Source organism: Melozone crissalis, unplaced genomic scaffold (genome assembly GCF_028551555.1).
Source record: "Melozone crissalis strain CALT ecotype California unplaced genomic scaffold, PUWL_Pcris_2 ptg000027l_1, whole genome shotgun sequence".
Classification (NCBI taxonomy): domain Eukaryota; kingdom Metazoa; phylum Chordata; class Aves; order Passeriformes; family Passerellidae; genus Melozone; species Melozone crissalis.
In genome coordinates, this window is record NW_026535805.1 from 22115668 (window position 1) to 22140853 (window position 25186).

The 25186-nt window shown below is 39.8% G+C and overlaps 1 protein-coding gene across 1 annotated transcript in view; it reads right to left on the reverse strand.

Annotated features, from left to right (window-relative positions):
- Window positions 1-25186, reverse strand: part of RPS6KA2 (ribosomal protein S6 kinase A2) — a 276800-nt gene that overhangs the window by 250701 nt on the left and 913 nt on the right. Inside the window, exon 2 of the mRNA XM_054279646.1 lies at window positions 22818-22862. Coding sequence (XP_054135621.1) covers window positions 22818-22862 — 45 coding nt within the window. The remainder of the gene's footprint in view (window positions 1-22817; window positions 22863-25186) is intronic.

Consider the following 25186-nt stretch of genomic DNA (forward strand, 5'->3'; position numbering starts at 1 on the left):
GAATTTTTTGGACTTGCACCTTCAGCACCATATACTTTACTTTGAGCCACTGCTTTCGTTGTTGCAGCCCACTGCTAGGATTGCTTGGGAAAAGAGAACCCAATTTACAAAATAAGTTGGACTTTGGGCATTTCCATTTCTGTCACTTAGGTATAGGAATCAGCATGCTTTTATTTACTTAATTCTAGTAAAAATACAATCATTCCAAAACTCCAAGTGAGAACTTAAGTCAGAAGCACCTGGGCAAAAACAAACTCATGAAGTACCAGGTCAAATCATTACCTTCCCACCAGTATGATGGTTCCGACCTCTTACATGCAGACACATGTACATGGATCCAGGATTCTAGGGAGAGACAGTGCTTCTTGGGAAGCAGACACATTCTACTTCCAGATTCAAGTTTTAGGCATACATTTTACACCAACCCAATACATTTCACAGCATCCCAAAGGGACAAGCAGAGCAAAGCAGGGAAAAAAAAAATAAAGAGGAAGCACTCAAAATGTGTTCATAAACACAAAGTCACTGGACAAAAAGAAAAAAAAAAGGCAAGATGGCTGCAGGAGGAGTAACTGATGATTCATCTATGGCTGCAACCTAAAATTGCCTAGGGTTTCTATTGGTTTTTCATATCCTTATGGTAGATCTGCAATTTAGATATATACTAGAAATATGGCATGTTAGCAAGTTGTTTTGGAAATAGATTCATATCTTCACCTGACCTTTCCAATAGACAGAGTAAATTCAAGTGAATAACCTATGTAGTTAAGTTGATGTGAAAATGGAAAAGCTTTCATACCATAAATTGTTCTTATTACAATACAATAATCACTGTAAAGATTAACTCACATTGAGGGCAATTTCTTAGCATAGTGAACCAGCAAAGCCTATTTCCCAACGTGACTGCCTCAGACTCAGACTAAGATCTCAGCCTATGATTAGAGTGCTCTAACTAACAAGTGTGTCTCTTGGACAGGCTTTTTTTACATTTTAAATGTCCTGAGTTTATAGAGTATCTAAAAGCATACACTTCCAAAGTTACAAAAATATTTATTGTATTGGTGACTCTTATGCCTTGTTCATAGCTATAAAGGACATAAAAATAGAAGCAATACATTATTTAAGCCAGAGACCTTGGAGAAAAGCATAAAAGCCCACAACTGAAAATACATCACATTTTTTCTTTAGGATAAAATACAAACTTAATCCTATTACCTTCATTCATTAGCATTCAATTGAATCTACCTGCATTTTAATTTCATTTGTGATTGTTGCACATTTTAGACATACATATAAGGAAGAAAAAAGCTGTAATTTCTTACATGAATTGATCTTCACTTCCCCACACAAAAGTGAAAACACACAAACCAAAAGAACCATCTCCTATCTGTTTCACATTTAATTAAAAGTGATTTAATATTCTTCCCATCTCCTCATATACCTTTCTCTCCACTGCTCCAATAATTTTCCGCCAACTCTTTGGTCTCAATAACCATGTTTCTCTCTACTTTTTCAAAGGTGAAATGGCTGGAACTGAAAAGAGGGTTCCAACTGAGAAAAATCAGCACAGTGGCACAGCTCTGCTGGTACTGCCTATTCACCTCCTCCTGCCCACAGTACCCCCCCAGTGCTTCACAAACAGAAAGAGAATTGATGCTCCAAAGCCTGTGTTCTGCATCTCCCACAGTGGCACAGTACTTGGCACAACAATGCCATCCCTGCAGACTGCTAGCATTTTGAAAGAGATTTCTAGAAATAGCTACACTACTGACTTAAAAAAAAAAAAGCCATTTTCTCTTCACCTTCAGTGCTTTTCCATCTGATTAAAGATGCTATTATTCTTCCATTAAGACACTATGTGGATGTACCAAAAACTTGAATGTAGAATATAATATCACAATGACAACATAAAAGTTCTTTGCTCATGGATTTAAGAAACTCCATCTTGTCACTGACTTTATTATCTTATCTCATGTATGGCAGCACAATAACACTCTTTGTCATAATTCCAGTAATTTCTGCAGCTGATCATAACCTATTGTAAAACAAACTCTGCTAAATAAAGTCCACTCAAAACAATGTCCTAGAGGATTAATGCTTGGAAAATGTAGAGCTTCTCACAGAAGTTCTGTCTTTCAGGTGATGCAGAGGATCCAGAATTTTAAAAGCAATAAGGCAGCAAAACTGTCAGTACAGCATCAATGCTAAAGTTATATTTACAACATTCAGTTAAACAAAAAAAAAAAAAAGAGCAACAAAAGCTGCAGCTTGATTTAGGCAACTGCAAGATCTATTTTGTTAACGATCAGCAAATGCAGGACTGTATTTTAACTGAATAACTTTCCACTAAATTTGATGTATTTTGTAACTGAGTTTATGCAGAATTTTACACTACTATGTTTACCTTTCAACATTTCTATAGGAACAAGTACCCAAAGAACTACCATTAAGACTTTACTAATTTGGTCTGTAATGCAAGAGGGCAGTTCAGTTGCCTCTCATTTTCTTATCTACAAAATTACAAAGGAATATGGAAACAGGACTTTGAAATTTATATTGATTAACAGCAAACATGCATTACGTTTGGACAGAGGGAACAAGAGGACCATCTGTAGGTTGTGCAGTTACCCAAGCTGTAGGATGCTTTACAGGATGATTTGCAGAAATAATCATAGTTCTGACTCATAAACGGTAAATTATGTGTTTGGGCTGAAGTCATTCAGCTTTAGCAAAATCAAACATAAGCTTCCAATAGCCTGATGAAAACAGCACCACAACCTAAAGGAAAATATCATTCCAGAACAGTGCAAGCAAATAGCTGAAGAAAACATTGCATGCTTTAATAGATAATGATGAACTAGAGATGGTTTGAGTTAAGTAACAGAAAACCCACACTAGAGACCTGTGCTTTTAGAATCTTGTGAAACCATTTCTAGACCGTACAGAATCCCTCCATTCACAGATGTAACAGATAATTGGATATGGAGAATACTTGGAGGTGAATAATGTTGAAAGACACAAATTGTGGCAGAAGCTTTGTAGTTTTGTGAATTAACATTAGAAGAAAAAAACAAAACCCTACATTCATCTGCTCTAACAATTCCTGTCTAACATTAGCCATGAACTTTAATCCACTTCCTATCAGAAGCCAAATATCTGGGGTTTAGCTAAAGCAAATTTTCTAGAAAGGGATTCAATTATAACTTGAAAATTACAAGATAAGGATCAGCTCATTTCCCAGCCCCTAAAATATCACTTCCCACACTCGCAAAAATCTGCCAGCAGTTTCCATCTCTGCTGTCAGTGCTGGGTCTGGGGAGGGGGCACAGGCTTCAGATTCCAGTTAGAGCTTTTCTCACAGCAGTTCAGTGATTGCCAGAGTTCCCCAGCTACTGCACATGCGATTCACTTAAGTGCAGGCTGCTCTTTTGGGTCAGTTCTTATCATTAAAATAACTTTAAATTGGTATGCAAAGAAACAAAAAGAAAACTCCACCCTAAAAACTATTGAAAAGCCACCCAAATTCTCATACAATGATTCCTTCTTAAGTGATGAAAACCCTTTTCCCGAACAAGACAGACCTCTGCTGTTGGATGAAGTTACTGCAGGCTTCACAAAGCTTCCTCATTACCTCAGAATAATTCCCTTGGGCTGGTTATAGCTTATGGCTTGCAGTGCAAAGCAAGGCTCTTGCTGCACCATAGTGGCATTTGAGGTGGCTTTTTGGCAGAGGAAGCCAAGCACAAGATGAGGTGGCCAGTGCCTCCTTCCTAGTACATTTCTTCCTAAGGCACCCATCTCATGGAAGCAAACATGCTCAGAACGTCATAAAAAGCTACCCTTCATGGCACTGCTGCTGCTGCTCCTTAAAATAAGGTGCTATAGATCCCACAAGCAGGACTAAAAGATTTAATTTCCAATACTAAAAAATTTAAATATTTTAAATGAATGCACACTCCACAAATAGCAAAATTCCTGCTTTCAGGTCAGCTTTCCATTGATCTGAACTGAGGTCTATGACACTGGAACTAACATATATCTGCCAGTCACAGCATCACAAACTGCATACCAACCCTGTCAAAGGTAAACTGCAGCTGTATTCAGGCTGCCCAGTGCCTGCCTCCCTGTCAGATCCCCGTGCTGCACCACAGTTACTGTGGACTGCAGCATTGCTGTGATGGTGTTCCAAACATTGGAGTCCAAAGTGTAGTTTCTTATTTGGTTAAGAAAGAAGCTACACTCCCCTTGAGCCTTCCATTGAAATAGCAGGGTATGATTTAAGAAGCAGAATTAGTCTTCCTCATTGTTCAAAGCAAGAGCAGGGGGGAAACAGGCTAGAATCCTCATTGATAAATCATTTGGCTTGGAAGCAAGCACTAACCAGGCAAAATGGATAAACTACAAGCTCAAAGGAGTCAGTCCAAAGTCAGATTTGACTTAGACTCTGTGGCAGAAATTAGATAATTATAAGCTAGGGCATGTTTCAGAGGCAGGATCTAGAGTAAGGGATATCTGTTTCTTTGAATACTTGGCTGGGGTGTGTTTACCCAGAAAATTAAAGTCTTGCTACAAAAAAGTAAATAATTACACTTAAAATAGTTGTTTTCTACGACAAAACTCAGTGTTATCATCTGCAACAGAGTTACACTACATCCAGTTTATTACGGTGTAGAGATACAAGACACATGACAGCAGTTCAAACCATAGATGTGAAAAAAAATTATCAGAAAGCTTTGGAGTAGCTTAAGTTCAATACTAGAAATACATAACTGCTTAAGTTTCACCCTGCTTTCTGGATTTGTTTCAACCTTCCAAGACCTGTTCTCTTTTCTTCAGGAGGGTAAGACACTCCAGAGTTACCACTCATTAAAAGGCACAGTATTGCATTAATGCCAGCAGTATAAGAGCAATTTTCAATACCTAAAGTATGACAGTAACATAACTGAGGCAGTTCCATCTGTAGAAAATGTAGTGAATTACTGTCTTAGATAATGCAGAAATGTGTCTGATGGCCTAAAATCAGCCAGCTGAGAAAGGAAGTCAGGTAAAAAAGGGACCACACCTTCCAGCTGCCATGGTTCCTCACTACAGCAGCATCTCTTCTAGCAGCTCGAAAGATGAGCTCTCAGATGTCGAGACTGAAAACTTACATAATAAAAGCTTTGTGACATCCAAAGCTTAAAGTAAATTTCATTGAGCTTTGCAGTAGCTTCTTGAGCTGAATGTTCAGTTCTACCCAGCCCACACTAGGTGTCAGTCCTGCCCCAGCATGGCCGGCATGTAGGGATACAGGGAACAGGTTTTCCCAAAGCATTGCATTTTCCTTCGAGATTACCAAGGGTCAAGCTTGCATAGTGATCAGAGAACAAGAATAAAAACAGCTTTCTGTTCTCATGGACAAACATTAACAAACTACACGCTTTGTCTTTAAAATGTGTTCTTGTAAAGCTGGGATGGTCTTATCACATCATGCAGTCACGTCCCCAGCCCACTTAGGAGATGGGATTGCAGTTCATTTGCCAGCTTCTAGCTAGTCAAGCTAGTTCAAGAAAATGCTGCAATATATCCTAAGTAGTGTGGGTTAGGGTCCTCACACAGAGTACACACTCATTAGCTAAAGCTCATGCTGTCATCACTCATCTACTCCTGAGACTGAACTTTTCTGTCCCACAGCTGCAGAAATATCACAACCAGCTGCAGAGCAGCAGCTGGTAGGAAATGCACATCATGTTATCTGAAATTATTTCCGTGTGCACTTTTACAAGAATATGATGTATTCAGATAAAAGACAAAGTGCACACAGTGTACCTGAGTCATTTCTACCTCACCCCCACAAAAAAAAAAAAAAAACAAAACCCAAACCCACAGCCCAGTTACTTAAGATGTTTAGATGTTTGTGACTAATATAGACGCAAGATAGGAGAGGCAACACATCCTACAGCACAGACAGAGGTGCCCAGCAGGCACTTGGCTTCATTTGGCCCTCTTGCCTATGAATGTTTACAAGTACCACATAATGCTACAAAGGTAACAGACCTGAGTATGTCTGAATTCATGTCATCAGGGTGATACTCAGAAACCTCAAATCTCTGCTTTCCTTAAACAAAATTCACATCTAACCGTCAGAACACTACGTTATGGTAGGCCTGTGAAATTTCATGTTGTGCCACAGCAACACATGATCAAAGTTATTTAATCCCTTGTATAGAGCTGGTACCATCTTCAGCCACTGGATATTTCTGCTAATTCACACAGACTGAAGCAGCAAAGGGCAGTCAGTCTCCTCCAGACTCTCCCAGGGGGAAGGAGTTATGCTCATTCCAGGTCTTCAAAACGTGAGGAAAGTTGATTCTCACACATTGGCTTTGCTGCAAGAATTGGAAAAGTCACACAGCAAGATCTTTTGCTTTTATTTCTCAGATTTAGTCTAGTATTTATACTGCTATGTATGAAGCAAAAAAAACCCATTATGATACTCATTTCAGTCTTGAATAGATCATTGGATCACAATAACTTGCCATCCACAATGTGCAGACAGATTCAGGTGCTCAGATCAGCAGTCACCTGACTGCCCATAAACAGCATGCCAAACTCTTGACTTTCCGAATTCATAAGGACAATAACAGGAGGGGGAAAAGCTATTCTTGAAGTTTCCATTTCACACTTTGGGCCCCAAGGCAAGTCTTCTTTCCTCATAGAGAGAACAACTATCTCTCCCTTAAAAAGCTGCAGCACGCAGTCTTCAGACATGAGTGTCATCAGAAAAATCTGCTATTCAGGCCCAAAAACAGATCCTATGTCAGAGACAGGGCTAGAGGGGAGTTTGGTGTTGATGACAACATAAGCAAGGAGACTTGTGAAAAAACCACTATGCATTCCCATCCCTAATAAGCTAATCTTCCAGTATTTCTTATCTTTAAACTATACAGTCATAAGATGAAGTCAAACTCCAGCTATCATTGTATTTTCTGAAACAATTTATCTTATTCATCTGGGGAAAGCCTAACAGAAAAAAAAAAATTATCAGTTCTACTACATAATATTAAATTTCCTTTATTTTTACAGAGAGGTGAAAGAGATTTAACAAAGCAAGTTATTGACCCTAAATTCAAGTGATCAACAGCCTATCTGGACATTGCATGATGCCTAAGTATAACTCCCAAACAAATAACAGCTGAAAAAGTATAACTCCCAAACAAATAACAGCTGAAAGAAACAGTGCAGGAAGAGCTCCCCCAATTTTACCAATACATCTCCAGATACTCTGGCAAAAAAAAAAAAAAAAAAAAAAAAAAAAATCAATAGCACAAATCTCAGAGGGTTTCTCCATCCCCTGTGATAAAAAGTCCAATTTCCCTCTCAGCTGCAGATAGATATTCAGACTGTAATCACCCTGCAGATACCACAGGGAAGGCATTCAGCACTTGTATTCTTTGCTGAAGAGGATTTGCAGGTGCTCCCCCATCCTCTAGAGTTTTTTATTTTTATGAAAGAAACACCCTAATCCAAGTTAGATTTCCTGTTCAGAATTGCACAAGCCATTATTTCCAGACAGCCAGACACTTATTCTGCTTCTCATGCTGTCAGCATCTGCCTCATACAGCACTTACTGTGCCATTAAATGCTTCCCCCAGCTGTCAGCCAGGAACCCAGAGCTGCTTCATCTCATAAAAAGCAGCTCTTCCAATGCTTCATGCAAGGTCCATCCATATTAGTTAAAGAATAAAAAAACAGGCAGAAGGAACAAGCTTGGCAAAACAGTATTTTAATGATCCACTTATCTCCCAGGGCCTCACGTCAGTCAAGCTGTACAGCTGAGAATCTGTATGACTTCTCAAGGGGAAAATTCTCTGCTAAAATCAGCCCCACAAGTACATTGGAAGCATTTGGTCTGCACACATGCTCTTCTTGCTGGTCCAAGACATGTAAGTAAGTGTATAGCTGGCCTTCTAGCAGTCAAACTGAAGTCCAAGACTTTCAGCAAGTGTAGGGAACACTATGCCAGGCACCAATTATCAAATTTAAGAGGAGGCCCTGTAGATTGACAAGCTTTCTATCTACATATCTAAATATCTACAGCAAACAAGAAGCTTGCAGAAGCACCTGTACCCAACATTTATAACTGAGTCATAAGAAAAGCCAGAGGAAAAGAAAGCTCACAAAGTGGTCTCTGAGAGTCACAGTTGTTTAAGCCACCAACCAGATGGTAACAGTTGTTTTGCCACTTGTTGCCTGTAACTATGCTTGCAATGTGCTTTTAAAGGCCACCAAGATACTTAGAAATACAATGAAAGAGTTGCAATACTTGAAGGCAAAGATTGATAGTAACATTTAGAGAACAGGTACCAGATACAGACTACTTAAAAAACCACAAAACGTCAAACCTGTCCCCCTGCAAAAAAACCCAAAACTACACACACCTCCCAAAAATAAAAATAAAAAAACCCCCACACAATCATAAACCCCACACAAAATAGCATAAAAGCAACATTTAAGCCTGCTTCATCTCATTCTGCAATAGCCAGGAGATCTCAGACTCCAGGCACAGTGGGTGGGAGTTAAGAGTCAGGTTAGAATATGCTGTGCCAATGCCCTTACAGCACCTTCCCAGAACCACCACAGTCACAGCACCAAACCTGGCAAACTGATGAAGTCATCACTTCAAACCTGCAGCAAGAACTTCCCACAGCTCTAGGTATTCCAGAAAGTGAGCTCTGGTTTAAAGATAAAGCGTTTCATGGGCAAGAGAAGCAATGAGTTGCCATACCAAACCATTCTGTACCTGCAATCAGAGCCCAGTGTACTGTTAATTAGCATCTATACTATTAGAAAAGTTAAATATGAAAAACTCAGGTCCCCCCAGTATGTTCCAGTCTATAAGATTTAGAAGTAAATGCATATTACAGGCTTTTCAAAGAAGCTGGGTCAAATTTTCCCCCAAAGCTGATAGAGCAACTTAGGAGAATAGTTAAAAAAAAAAAAAAGTAGGACTGTGCAAACACTGTAATAATGAGACTAAAGAAGGATAATTTTGTACTGATCTCATCAGTCACAACAGTGACTCATCATGTAAAGAGATAAACAGTTATTCCATGCAGAAGCTGAACTTAAAATCTCTTTTCTCCCAGTTCAGACATTCCAGAAAGTTTTTATTTCTTGCCAGTTACATCTGAAAATATTCACAAAGACACTTTTACAAATGAGCTTATTGCAAAACCAAAGAGTTAGAGAAGTCAAAATGAGGATCCAAGTATAACAATGTCAGAGACTCCTGGCTGATCTTCTAACATGCACAAGAACTCCTGCTTACCTGTCTGGAAGCAAGATCAGTTTTTCAATTCCTGTTTCAAATCCAGAAACCTGGAGGGCTCCAGGGACAAGAACTGGATTCAGCCTAGCTTCTTCATCGATAGGATTGTATAACCCAGACATCAAAGCCTCTGGGGTTTTCAAATTTTATAACACAAAGCAAACAAAAAAAACCATGTTCTTCATTTGCCCACTAAGTATACACCTGTTCATCTTGAGCATTTTTAAATAATTAAATATTCTTTTTACACAGATGCTTCAAAGCTGACAGTATGCACACCAAATACCTCACCTGCTCAAAGTCAATTCTTTATTCAAAGCTGGCTCTGAGAACCAAAAAGGTGGGCAAGTCTGCCAACTACATGCAGCATATTTCAGGAAAATGACTCACTAAGTTCAAAATGCTTTACACATTTAATTAAGCCTTACGCTGACTCCAATTGGCAAGCAGGAGTATGAATCATGGAAGCCAGATCACAGAAGCAAACTCAAGGCAACACAAGAACTTAACTGCTTACTTCTGGAGCTGAACAATGGCTTGCTGAGGCAGGGATCCAGGAGGATGCTCCTCACCTCACAGGCCAGCATGGCATGGATAGGAGGCAAAGGAGGGGCAGAAGAGAGCTGCCATGGCTCAAAGCCCAGAGGCTGCACCCACCAGTCCCTGCTGGGGCACTGACATCAAATCCTCAGCGCATCCTCCCTGTGCTGCCACTGACACTGCAACACCCATCTACCGCTCCCCCCTTCCCTCTCTTCTACAGAGAAGGATGCCTTCTTCCAGCAAAGGATGGAACATCAATGACAGTGGAGGAGGCAGGGGTAAGGGTGTCATTAGCACAACTTTGGTGTCATCATTGTGCACGCCACTGCATGTACTCAGTGGCTACCATGCTGTCACCTGGCATATTGCACACCGCAGTATCTTGAGCTCCTTTACTGAGATAGACTACTAGTAAAAGAGATCAAACTTGCTCAAAATAATGATGCCGAAATAAAAACCATTATGCACATATATGTGTTATCCTGTTGTCCACAGGTTGCCCACTCCCACTGCTGACAGCAATGAGCTACAGTAAATAAGAACACAGAAGAGAGTTCTGAGGCCTCACAAGAACACAGAAAAATGTACAATAGACACTTAGAAGGATGTATAGAACATCCATTAGATGTGCTACAAATCAGCCTCCATTATGCCTTTAAAAAAATGTAGAACACATAAAAGCAGCATATAAAAACATATACCACACAACTAGTTGGCTGCAAGGAAATACAGGTAAAACACAGTCATGGTCCTCTGCCCTCTTACAATATGAAATGCGTGCAGCAGTGTATAATTAAATTCCCACACACCCACAGCTCTATTAGTGCATTCCTCTCCATCCTAAGTATCCTGACCTGCAGCAGGATGACCAGCTTACCATGTTAGACAAAGGGACACAGACAGACAATCCTCACACAGTCAGGATCTCACTGTTATCATTTCAGCCAGCACAAAGCCGTACAGATGAGGGCATACATTCTGCAGAACAGAGGTACAAGAAGATCAGAGGTCCCCATTACAGCAGTAGATTTGGTTTTTCACAGGCATGCTTGGATTTGATCCTTGGTCAAGTTGAGACCATTAAGAAACAACCTGCCAGATGCAGTTACTGCCCTCCACTAGTCAAAGGGCAGGGTGAAATATGTAGCTCAGAAATGAGGTATTTGTGGCAGAGGTTTTGCAACCATTCCCATACTATTAATCTGAACAATGCTGAACTCTGTGCCATAGCTACCAACACTGAGCTATCAAATAGCAAAACTCTTCATGCAGCCCTAAGCACAATTCAAACCAGTAAGTACTCAGGGAAAGGCTGTCACCTTCTTATACCTTTTCTTTCACCTTTATCTCCACAACAATGTTGTACAAGATATGCATCAAGCCAAGATATCAAGTCATATTTATTTAGTATTGTGCTTTACTGCTTAAAAATTTGTTGGATACCGCAATCAGATGTTTATAGCATTTGATCACTTATCTTGTCTGTCTACAGAAGTAAACAAATTACACAGTGCAAACTGACAAATACCATTCAAAACTACAGACTGCAAGCTGACAAATACTACTTAGATTTCTGAGCTAAGTTAATCTCCCTTTCACTCAACAAGGCTGTCACCAACAGAAACACATTAATACCTGCAGTGAGATTGCTTCTCATACACCATTTCCAGAGGAAATCTCTCTGTGAAACCAGATGCATACTCTGGAGCTTCAGGGCTGCCTTCCCCTCCCTGAAGTGTGATAAAACCTTATGCCAGGCTAGGAAAAACCAACAGCAGGAAATTCAAGAGAATAAAACAATCAGCTATAGAAATAAATGCAGACCCACACCACAAATCCCCTACCTTGACAGATCTTCTGGATCTATCCTTTGGGTCAGATGTGTCCTGTGCATCTAATCTACAGCCTAACAAATACCAAAGAAATGAGTAAACCTTCTGTTTTCTCCTCAAAGTTAACAGCATTATACATACCTGGCTTAGGCATTCAGGTTTGTAATTTTCCTCTAGTATTTGGCTGCTAACACTACAGGAGACCACTTTAGGCCTCTGTGGAGAACCTGGACAGTTGTTGGAGAAGGAACTCCCAAAAACACCTGTGTGCTATCAAGGCACCCAGCACACAGCCCTGCTGGGATGGAGCCCTGCCCTTGTTTGGCAACCACAGGGCCAAGGGGCCAAGGCTCCTTCTGACAGGCAGGGCAGCCCACAGGATGCTGCCCTGGGAAAACTTCCCTCTGGAGAAAACCCATCCTCTCCACCTCTGCAAACACCTTCCCTGCAGTGCTGCTGCAGGACAGCTCCAAGCAGACCTCACCTCAGAGCTCCGTTGCGTCAGGTGCAGTCAGGAATACTGCAGTTGGGAAGCTGGGATTCAACAAGCATCCCCTAGCTCTATCTTTCATTTTAGGAACAGAAGTCAGCCCTCCTTCTACTGCTACACTGCCCTTTCCACAGAGCTTCCCAAACTGACTTGAAAGAGATGAAGGGAGCAAGCATTTCAAAGCCTTTAACTGAAATCATAAATAAATAAATAACACCTCCCTCACCATGCCCTGCCTATTCAGCTGTGCAGTGCTCAGAGCAGCCTTCAAGACCACTGCTGCAGCATTTCAGGCAGGATTTCAGAAACAGTCTTCAGATGACAGACACTCCAAGGTGGCTCACTGACATAACCAAAACATTACTTAATGCAGTTTAATTCTGTTGTAACAGCTTCCTTTATAGCAAGGGTGACTCACAACCCTTAGCTTTCTTAAAAAAGAAATAAAGCAAAACACATTAAAAGCTGCTGTAATATATACTGTACAAAAAGTCTCTCAAGACTGTTTATCATAATAGAAGACTTTTTATAGGAAAATGCAGGAGATTATACCAATTAAACATGCATGATTAATAGCACAAAGCAGGAAGCAATCCACTCAAATAACAGGTCTCATGTACAAGAGTGCATCTGCTTTAACAGTACCATACTGCTCACTGCTCTGTTTGCAATGTTTGCTTCCATAAGAGGTATTGTTAAATTTATGTATTTCCTTTTCACCTCAGCTGAAAATTGAGAATTGGACTGAAAAGATAAAGTTTTAGATTAGTAAATACTGAGGACCTCTCGGTTACTGATTACTGGAGGTGAGAACTGTGGTTGCTAGTGTCAAAAAGATCACATTATTTGTTTAAGTCCTAAATATGAATAAATATGCCTAATCTGCACACTTAAAACTGGGATCACCCCAAATAACAGGAGATGCCTATGAAAGTGATAGACTGTACGTCAATCATTTATCATATATTTGAATGCTAGTTGGCATCCACTATGGTTTCCCTCTCTTTTTGTTTGATGTTTGTTATCAGAAACAGTAATTCTAGACCAAACAAACCCAGTAATCACTGTAAGTACTGACTTCACACAATTAAAAAGGAGAGAAAACATATAGAAAATAAAGACTAAAATAACAATCAAGAAATACACATCCACTTTTGATGAGACAAGTCTGAGCAGGGGCAGAATTTGTCATTTACAAAACTCCTTATGTCCCAAAACTGAAATGTTTACAAGACTTCAAGTTTATACCTCATGTATTTACAAAGAAGTCATTTGATCATGATAGCAACATTTCAAGAAACTTAGATGTACCAGGAATTCTGCATAGATGCTGGATCAAAATTTTGAACAGCTGGGAACTTGCAGTTAGCTTCACAGACACAATATTGTAAAAACACCCACCTGCAACCCTAGACACCAGGTCTTTATATGCAGAGGTGTTGAAGCAACCCTGTTCCACAGAGGCAATACACAACATGACTTTTGTGGCCACCTCTCAGAAATAACTGGCTGAATGAGGCAAAGCATCTGGCAGTTTTAAGCATCCAGGTGCTTGAGAAGAGGCAATTTGCCTTCCTTCTTGACTTCCAAAACTTGTGCAGTGGTGTTTTTGTTGCTGCTCTGAATACTTCACATGCCACTTGTAATTGTCAATATAATCTTTGTGAAACCCTGAGTGCAATAAGCATGCCTGAGTACTGATCACACATTCTATAAACACAAGACTTGTGCAAGTGTAATGCATTTGTTATTCAAAATGCAGCCAGACTAATTTATTACCAAAAAGTTCCCTTTCTAATCAGCAGGGAAATAGTCAAGTCTTGAAAAAAATAAACTACACCATGAAGCACATAACTACTTAGAAACAGAAGCTTAATACTTGACATCTCCAATAACAACATAACTCTTCTGTATCTAACCCTGCCCCTTTGAGAACATATTTTCAATTTTTTTCAATTTAGAACTACCTTCTGATTTTTCCTATGAAATCTTTGGAATAAAGCAGTCAGAGAAACTCTTTCTTCCAAAATAACAGTGCCCATCTTGCTTCTGTGTCACATTATTTTTCTTTATGGGAAATTTATTTATTAACCTTGGAAGTAGCAGGAAAGAAGAGTAGAAAATTCAAAGAAATAACTCTCATTTCAATACAAAACATCATGTTCTAAGTAGAGAACAAACCACAGAGTGAGCAAGACAATTGGAGCAATCTAGTAGGAAAAAAAATTACAATGAATTTGTAATTCATTTTAGAATTGTTTTAATGAAGAAAAATTGATTTTGTTTTCCCACTCTAGAGTTGTAACCATCTGCATGTAAATTGTAGATTGTTTCCATTTTAAATAACGCATCTCCCTAGGAGGCACCACGCTCATCACAGAAACAATTTATCCTTGCCTCTAGGGACTGCCAAGTGACTCATCTCTCCTGATGACACAATTCACTCACAGCCAGCACGCTCCTGGGCACCAATGTCCATTACGGTATAAGATTATTTTTCTTGAGGGAATGGCTTCCCCCAGATGAACTTTCATTTTTCTTCAGCAATTACCCTTGTTCAAAATCAAGCAGCCTAATGCCATGAAGCATTTTACATCTTGCAAATGCTATCAGAACCCCTTTTCCCTGTTTAGCATTACATTTGTTCAGTTGTGACCACTGCAGTGCAGCCTGCAATTCTCATGTTAAAAGCTTCCAAATACAGTATATTTTCTGTGCAGCTACATGCCTGTCTAATTAATTAAATCGGAGTTGGTCATTTTAGTGTCCACTTGGCAGAAAACCATTTGGTTAGTTAGCTGTTTGTTCCATGGCTAAACACTGCAAACTTTATAACCCAACACACAACAGAAAACACACCAACAAAACTCACACACCCCATGCATTTTCCCTGAACTCTGCAGGTTGCACCACCCCACTGCATCAGCACCTCCTGGAGTACCAGAACAGAGATGGAATCACCATCACACCAAGGTCCTGATTCAATAAAGGTTCAAGAAGATCAAGGCCAACACAGGTAGAAGTTACACTTCAATAGGAGGGAGCACCATCTATTATCTCAAGGGAAGCTCTGCTGCCAACCATAATTATCAGTGACTCTCTCTACTATCATTGAGATGGATTTTTAGCTGGTAGAGAAAGTCCAGGGATGGAGACCAGAAAAAGTCCAGGGTCTCAAGAGATATGGAGACAGCTCATTTTTGCTTGTGAAAGACTAAGGTTTCTGAGAAACAGAATCTGTCACCCTTTAGCCACAGACAGAAGAGTTTCAATGAAGGTTCCCATTCACCCGCATTCACCACAGACAGCAGCATTTAGCAAACACTGCAGAGAGCCAGAGGGGTTGAAAACTCCTGAAAAGGGTTCACAGACTTTTGAAGAAGTTCTTTTTACAGTGCTCTTGTCTTCTCTCTAATGCATCAGATCCATAACAGCACAATGCCTGAAAGCAGTAATTCAAAAAAGCAACAGTGACAGTGCAATAACAACAGCTAGAACCAGAAGTGTCATGTGGATGAGGTATCACATATAAATGTTGCTAAATCTACATGTTTAGGTTCAAATGTCACAAGTCTTTCAGATAATGTAAGAAGTTTTTCTACACACTGCTTACTGCCAGAATTGGAAGTTTTCCATGTCTTTATTTGCTTTATGAAACATACAAGGGGACAGACAGAAAAAATAAGTGAAAAAAATAATAGGCTTTCCTTTTATATTGATGTCTCCCCTATGTCTGTTTTAATTCAGTTGAGACAGTGACGACAAGAAACCAATTTACAAATAATCAGAAGTAAAAAAATTCTATTTCCATAAGTGTAGCACAGCTGTCACCCTGCCAGCTTCCCCTTCATTGCTGGGATTCTTAACACAGGCTCTGGGGTGCAAGAGAAGGAGACATTTCATCCATTCCATGACCCCAGCTGTCCCCGCTCACATTTTAACCACACAAAGTCAATCACAAAACCTTTAGCCTTTATCAAGGACACATTATGATTCAGTATTTTTTATGGAGTTAAATGGAAACCAATATTCTGTTGGCTGCCTGATCAATTTCATTCCAATGTAAATTGCAGTTATTTACTTTAAAAAGTGTTAGACAATAGGCACTGCAGAGGAATACATTTTGGGAATTAAAATGGTTTCTAAAAATCAACTTACAAAGTTATTACCTAGCAAACCCTTCATAAGAGCTAAATACTAGGGATTTTTTTTTTAATGTAGAATTTTAAGTAAAACAGCTTACACTGCCTACAACACATGCTCAAAGAAAGTAGAACAGCAAAATAATTTGTTTCTTAAATACACCACCAGAGCAATTTTGTAAGAATCTATGCAAGGTCATAATTTTCCAGTCAGGGCCTGTATTTGAATTCATTGAGCATCTATTTGAATAGAGAGAAAATAGTCATCCCAGATAGGTGCCTACAAATATTTCTTTTAGAAAGGTGGGTAGCATAATATCTGAACTTACAATTACATACTGTAATTATAAAACATTACATGATACAAAAAGCAATTTCATTACTTTAAACCTTTTTCTTAAACAAGATTCCTTAATTCTGAGTGTTTGATTGTTGTTGGGTTTGGTTGCTTGGTTTTTTGAAGGAAGCAAAATACCAGTTTGTTCAGTAAACATGTTGTTGTCATCCATCAACCCAAGCCAGGCTTCCCTCCTCAAAAGTTTTTTACATCGTATCATGAAATTTTACTTCTCTACACTTTATGCCATACCCCTTATCATCAAATAAGCTTCTTATTTGTTTTTCTCTGAAAGGAAAAGCTCCTCTTTCAGGCCAAGTTTTTTAATAAGGTACAGATTTCTTGTGTGTATAAACATATATACACCAAGAAACGTCTTGTGTTCTGTGACCATTGCTGACAACTAAAACACAACTCACAAAGCAGCAGAAAACTAAAGTTCTTCTGTTTGAAGGACCTCAATACACATGCTAACCCGTGACCTACAAGCTCAACCACAGAGATGTAGATTTCTTCCTTTGCTGTGCAGTCATTTATAATTAAAAATCAGCACCAACATACATCTAGTTTTATAATGAATTGAACATTCCATACCAGGTGTATTGAGACCTTTAATTAATTGAGCTGGGAGACAAGTAAAAGTTGACCAGAAACTACTGGGAAAAAAACACCCCTCCAACTCTGCAAGAAAAGCAACCCTTTCAATGGCAAACCAGGATGTTCTGAACTGCTTTAAGTCCACTGCTGCTTTTTTCATGAGACATAGACACACCAGCAACTGTAGTGTTGGTGTGCACTGCTTGAGCTATTTTGGCATAATCTTAGTGAAAATCACAACAAACAGCCTAGAAGCACTCCCTCTTATCTCTGTAGTTGAATATGATTCCAGCCCCTTTGAAAGGGAGGCAGCTGCTGGCGGCTCAACATCATGCTGGCACAGATGTGCCTCAGCACATCTGCAGTAGGGCATACCTACTACAGACAACATGTCCAGGAAAAAGCAGAAGCCTTCTTCAGACAACAGGAAGAAGCCTCACATGCACAGATCCTAATCCTCAAAGAATCCACTTTATCCACTCTGGTTTCTTCTGAAAACCAAAAGCAGTCCAAGAGATTGTTGCATTGACAAGTACCTGATACAGATGATAAACAAGCCAATAAGGGAAGTTGTTCTGCTGGACCTGACCCCTACAAACAAGAAAGAACTGATCAAGACTGAAGTTCCAGAGCATTTTTCATGAGAAGAAACTCAAGATCCCAAGACAAAAGACCAAAGCAAAAGTCAAGATCACAATTGCAAACTTCATCAGAACAGATTTTGTTCCCTTCAGGCACCTGCTTGGATGAATCCCATGGCAGATGACCCTGGAATAAAGAGGGGTACAGGACAGCTGGATGATTTTCAAGGATCAGCACTCCTCCTAGCTCAGGATTTGGCCACCCCAACTACTTCTGCCTCATGCAAAGGCAGCCCAAGGCCTGCATGACTGAACAAGAACCATCTGAAAAACCTCAGACATGCAAGAGAAGTATATCAAAATGAAGGACACAGGAGTGTCCAGGAGCAGCAGGAAGACTACTAGGCATGTAGTGGAGGTGTCAAGAAAGCCAAAGCCCATGTGCAATTCAATCTGGTGACAGAGGCAGAGAGTAACAAGGACTGCTGTAGTTCCAGCAGCAGCAAAGGGAATACCTTTGGTCCTGCTACTGGGCAGGGAAGGAGATAGAGTAACAAAAGATACAGGAAAGGTGAGGTACCCAGTACTTTCTTTGCCATGGTTTTTACTGGTAATTCTGAGCCTTTAGGACTCCCAAGCCCCTGAAAAAGGGTGGGAAAGAAGGATTTGGCTTTGGTGGAGGAGGGCCAGGTTAGGGGGCATCCAAACATACATACCCTGCAAAAAGAGTGTGGGACTTGATGAGACACATCCATTAATGCTGAGGGAACTGACCAATATAGTTGTGTAGGTGGCCACTCTCAGTACTCTGAAGACACACAGCAATTAGAAAAGCTTCTTGAGAGGTGTGAGAAAGGATGTAGTTCCTCTCTTCAGGAGGGAAGATCCAACAAATTGCAAGACAATCAGGCTCACCTCAATACCTGAAAGGGTGATGAATCAAATCTCTCTAGAAAGAATTCACAAGCACATGAATAGCAAGAAAATTATTTGCTGTAGTCACCATAGATCTGCAAAGAGGAAAATTGTGCTTAAACAACCTGACAGCCTTCACAATTTTGAAGAATGAAGGTGCAGGCTTCAAGTAAGACTTTTGACAGTGTCTCCTACATCAGCTCAGACAAACAGATGAAGGACTGATTGAATCAGGTAAGTGAACAGTGAGATGGATCAAAAACTGAGCTATAATACCCAGAGGGTTGTGATGAGCACAAAGTGCTGTTGGAGTCAGTCACTGGCAGACTCCAGGGATCAAGACTGGGCCCAGGATTATTTAACATCTTCATTAATCATTCGGATGACTGGGCAGAGTACACACTTTACAAGTTGGTAGATGCTACAAAATGCAGTAACAGCTGGTGACACCAGACAGTTGAGCTGTGTCCAGAGGGACTTTTGCTGACTGAAGAAATTGGCCAACAGTATTACCCTGAAGTCTGGCAAAGGAACATGCAAGGTTCTGTACCTCAAGAAAAATAACCCTATGCTATAGGCTAGGGGCTACACAGCTGGAATTCATCTTTGCATAGAAGGACCTGGGCATCCTGGTGGACAAGTTAAATTGAGCCAGCTGGCAAAGAAATTTGGCAGCACTCCGGGCTGTATTAGAGAAGGTGTTGCCAGCAGGTCTAGTGAAATGATCTTTCTCTTTCACTCAGCACTGCTAAGACATCTGGAGTGATGCCCTGTTCTGGGCTTATGCTGTTCAAAAAAAAAAAGACATGAACATACTGAAGCAAGTGAAGGTGAATCACACAAAAATAAACATTGGAGGAGCAGATCTGACCTACAAAAATAATTCTGAGAAAGCTGGAATTGTACTCCCTGAAGACAATGCAGGAGATGAGGAAAGAATGGAGAATGTGTCTTATTCACATATATAAATTCCCAAGAGAGGCAATAAAAATGACAGAACAAGACTCTTTGCAATGGTATCTCCAGTGAAGTGACCGGAGGCAGTGAACACAAACCAAAACACAGGAAATTTTAAACATGAATGCTTTCTTTCCCTATTAAGGTGATTAAACACTGGAACCAGGTCCCAGAGAGCTTGTAGGGCTCACTCAAGGCACAGCTGGATGCAGTGCCAAACATTTTCCCACCACTGACACTGTTTTCAGCACGGCAGGGAAGGTTGGGCTTCCAGAGGCACATTCCAACATCAGTTGCCATTTCTATGTTGCCATGAACATATATTGCCTTGATAACAGTAGCACTAGAGCAACAAAAGTAAAATTTCCACTGATGAGCAGATTTGAGCTTTTCTTCATTGTGATCATTCAATGAAGTTTTCCTTCATTTCCTAAAAAGTATCACACGAGCTGTTACTACCATTAGTTATACAAACTCAGTCTTTCATTGACAATCCAATAAATTCAAATCCTCGCTATAGATGGTGGCAGAGCCTTCAACATGGGCTTGCCATGACCTACACACAGAGCATCCACCTTTTCTCCCTCCAATTTTATTGCTCACATTTTCACCAGTGCACACACTATCAGCAGATGTTACATGTCTTTGGAAACTGCACAGGAATTAGGAGTAAGCCTAGGTACTGCTATTTTCAGTTTTGCTGTGCAGTTCTGTTTGTGTTTCAGCCCTTACACTGCATATCTGCCCTACTTTTCCCAAGAGCCCTATGCAATGTTTGAACTAGAGCTGACAAATTCCCTTGAAAGGGTAAAACAGCTCAAAGTGATGTTACAAGATAGCTTCTGAATGCTGTAATTTCAAAGGACTGTGAGCTGTTTTTCAGGTACACTCAGTATTTTAGAAAAATGTGACAAAATTTTGCTGCCAGCTGCACCTTCAAGGAAGTTCAGACAGGATGTCAACACTTTAACCTAGACTAGCCCACAAGACACATCATCCTTAAGTATGCTGGGGCCTCTAACCAACACAGCTGGTCAGACTTATCCTTCTCTACCAATAAAAGGCCATTTTGTCAAAAAGAACCTCCTAAGGAAAAACTGCATCCCACAGGTCTAAGCAATAACTGCTGCAGGAGTATAAAATCCCCTTTAGGAAATTTCCATCCACTAATCTACTTGCTTCTGTGGCAGGACTAACAGGGTCTGTGGGATGTTTCTCATCCTAGGAAAAAGCCCCAATGGCAACCCTCAGTAATCTGAGTGACAATTCTAGAGCAGAGCTGACACAATGCCCCAAGGCCAAGATGTGTCTCAGGAACACTTGTTCTATCCAACAAGCCTGCTAATTTATGCTCCAAAGACATTTGAAGAAATTATCCATCAACAGGAAAATCAGACCTCAGAAAACAATGAGAAGTGCAGGTTTTACAATGCATTTTACCACCATCTCATTTGTCCACACTATACACAGTGTGGGATAAACAGCAGGAGGCAAACAGCCTAAGGCAGGCAATTTACAAAAATCATATTTTAAGCAGGTATGAACAATTGCATTACATGATTTAAATTCACTTCTTAAGTCACTCTTCAATGTCTCTAAGCAAAAAAAAAAAATTTTCTTTGGGGTTGGGCACCGCACAGCTTTCAGTCACCTGAGGAGTAGACTGATCTTCCTTACAATACCACTACAGCAGGACACAAGTTCCATGGAAATGGAAGAGGTTTACAGACTGAGCCAGCAAAGGGCTAAAATACCATGGCTGCAGCAGAAAAAGGGAGAAAAAAAATCAGAAATAAACAGATTACAGACATTAAGTTGCACACTGCAATGTTTACATCAGAAAATGAGAACACAGGATTAAGGCTTCTCTTCAAGAACTCATTACATGCCATTTTTTTCCACCAAATTTCAACCTCACAAAGTATAAGAAGCATCCCTAATGAAAATTAACTAGGTTTAAATTAATTTGGGAAATGAAGGCTATATTCACAAAAGTCCTCCTAAAACCCACAAACCAGAAATTTTATCATCAGCCACAACCTCAAAAAAAGTGATGAGCCAAGCTACCTGCATGTAATTTCTTCCCCAAGCTTTTTCAAGAGTAATTAACTGCTCTTGTTAAGAAATTGTAATGGAAGGGGAAAAAAATCCATTTGGAAGTTGCACTCATCTCAGAGATCAAAGCTGAGATTTCTTCCTCCTTCCTATCATTAGGGGGTTAAACAATGCCTTTAACACAATAAAAGTGAACAAAAACACATCCTTGCACAGAAACCCAGACATCAAAGGTAAGTCTTAGATTTCAAGCAGTAAGAGATGCCAGGAAGCTGATCTTCAAAAGGTGGCTACTTAGACATGCATCTTTGCAGCCTCCCTTCACTCCTCAAGGGATTCAGCCTACTTTGCTTTTGGACATCAGCAAAAGGCTGATGAGCTATCAGGCACCCCTTGGGTCTCTGCACAAACCAGCAGCACCTTGCACTGACACGCGGGACCAGGGTCCAGCTTTGCCCTCAGCTCATTATAATAGTGAAATTTGATTTGACCTTGCCTGCTTTATATCTTCATGTAACTTACCTGGCATTTAAATGCTCTGAGGCAAGACTTACCTTTTCCTGTAGGTTTGGCTTTGTTTGTCCTAATGAGCACAATAGCAGAGTGCCAAAATAATATAAACAACGGATTCACTTGAGCAAAGGGTTAGCTCAGTCTTGCTGTGGTGAAGAGCCAGCCAAGGGAACAAGCAGTAATGACTTCAATTTAACAGTTTGTGGAATTAATGCACAATTTACAATACACAAACCTTGTTAATATGACAGCTACTCCTTTTAAGATCATTACAAATTCTTCTCTGCAGGAAAACTATATACCATTCTTTTTTGGAAAGAATGCACAGCCAACATCTGCAAAATAAAGTTCTCTAAGCTCTAGCTGAACACATCTTTGTATTCCTCATTTGACCTCGTAATAAGAGACCAAAAATGTGTTGGTTTGTATCTTGACAGCTACAAGCACGTGGAAAATATGCACCAGAGATATTTTGTTTCATGAAGACAGAAGATGACTATAGTAATTTGTTAACATTTGTGTGATCCATGAATCAGGTGATTTACCTCTTTTACAGGCTCTTCATCCGGGGCAGCATCTTCCACTACAGTCTAGTAAACAGAGAGGAGAAAAGAGAAGAAAAATCCTGTAAATATATGCTACCAAGAAAGTCAATTTTAAGCCAAGATCTAGTCAATTTATGTTTAGGCAGTTAAGTTGCTTTCAATTTATCCTACTATAATAGGCTTGTTCAAATTTTCACACTTTGCACAGGTAAATCAACTTTTGAATCCATAGGGACCTGCTTTCTCCAAGATATACAAAATGTTAAGAGAAGAAAGTACAATAAAAGAAGTATTAAAATTACTGATGAATAGTTGAAGCCAAGCCACATTTGTCATAGAATCAGTAAAGAACAAAAGATTATTACTGGAAAGAACTAGAGAAATGGAACATAATTTATTGCTGGGAATAGAGAATATGCGTGTAAATATAAGAGCAAATTTTCTAAACACTCATCTTCCATTTAAATGCTGTGCTTACCTGATATCATTAAGTGATGAATCCATAGGAAAACAGGTAGAAAGATTACATAGAGCTTGATCACACAACCCTGTCTCAGGAAAAATATTCTCAAGGCTGTAATTCACTATCCTATCCATCCAGCTTGAGTGGGATCAATAGCTTTGCCTACTCTCAAAGAAATTCTAGAACAGCAAATATCCCAATTTTCTTGCTTACCTGTCAAACACAACTAATGACCTCCTGAGTCAACAGGTGAAAGGAGCAGTATTTCACTCTACTCTTCCTTTTCACAAACATAATATAGAACATGCCCTTGATGCACTCTTCCTTATCAAGGGATTGATTTACTATAAAAGCTGTCTTTGATATCTGCAAGTCATTCACCTGAGTCATGCACAGGCACTCATAAATGTCTCTGTTTTAAAAGGGTTTTCGGCATTAAGGAGGGGAAGGAGAAGGAGGTCCATACGCATTAAAGAATTAAACTGTCTCCCTCCTCGTCTACTAACTGTGAAAGCTTCTGTGAAAAAGAACAACTTGCAGACAATCATGAAAACATTTTATCCCACACAGATTCAGAGACCATGACAGTTCTCTTGAATCAGTACAACCACTACTGTTTAAGCTGCATTCAGCTCATTAAAGACTAAATGTTTCTGCTGTTTGAAAATGTCTTCATGGACAAGAGCCCACAAGAGAGTAAATTCATTTACATGTGCTTTTACTAGATTTGAGCTAACAGTACTTCAGCAATTCTATCTACAGCATGATCTAAAATGGTCTAAAGTTACAGCATAGCTTTATTGTGTTTAGAGACAGCAATAAATAGAACAAATAAATTGTGTTTTATGTCTTGTTCCTATTTAAACTGGAGGAGTTCATGCCTTCAATTCTTTAATCCTCAACTTGCAAGTGAAATCTCAGGAGCTGATAGAACAGTTCAGCTCAGCTATCCTGTTCTTTCAAGCAGGAAAGGAAAATAAAAGTCCCACCAAAACCTATAAACCCACACATCTGATTAACTATAATTCCAGTACGTCAATTATCCTTGGTAAGGAGATCTACACAGTTTCTTCTGAAAGAAAGGTCTGGGTAAGTCTCTACCAGCAAAAGAGGTGACAATACAATGACATCATTCCAGGTAATGGACACTAGGCTTTAGTGCAGGATTTACCCTGTGATCTACCCTGGGGAGTTTTTCCCAGAAATTGACAACAGAAAAAGCAATGACTGAAGTGCTTTCTCTCTGGGCCAGAAAGAAAAACACTGGGCCCACAAAAAACAAACTGATTTTAGAAAGGAGGGAAGGAGGAAGATAAAAACCAGGCATGTATATGCACTTTGAATACCAGTTAACAGAAAGGTAGACAGGAAGGGAGCACCATTTCTACAATATTCAGCAGAAAACTGTTCACCATAAATATAGCTATACAAGTCTGGTCATTGTGAAAGAGATTTAACAAGGTGTCAGGTGACTTCAAAACAAAATCAGGAAGGATTCATAGTTTCCCAGCTATAGCCTGTTTATTAGCCCTCATATTCCTTGTATCCCACAAAGTGGAATGAGTGACAGTATTCAGAAGTGAATTATATGATTTAAAGCTTTGCAAGGCCCCCACAGCTTGTTTTTAACCTAGGGACTACAGAATTATCAGTGCTGGTATAATACATGACGTTATTACTTCTGCTGTACTGCTTACATGTACAAACCAACACCTTGCATGAAACCTTTCCTGCAGCTCAGCAGCTCCTTTTGAGTCAAGTGTTTTGCGTTCTCCATAACCCGTCTGGCTCAGTTACACTCCCATCTTTCCCTCTCACCAAAACCCTGTTACAGTATTTCAATCAAACAAGGGGATGGGGGGGGGGGGGGGGGGTGTTAAAAAATAAACACCAACACCCCCCACCT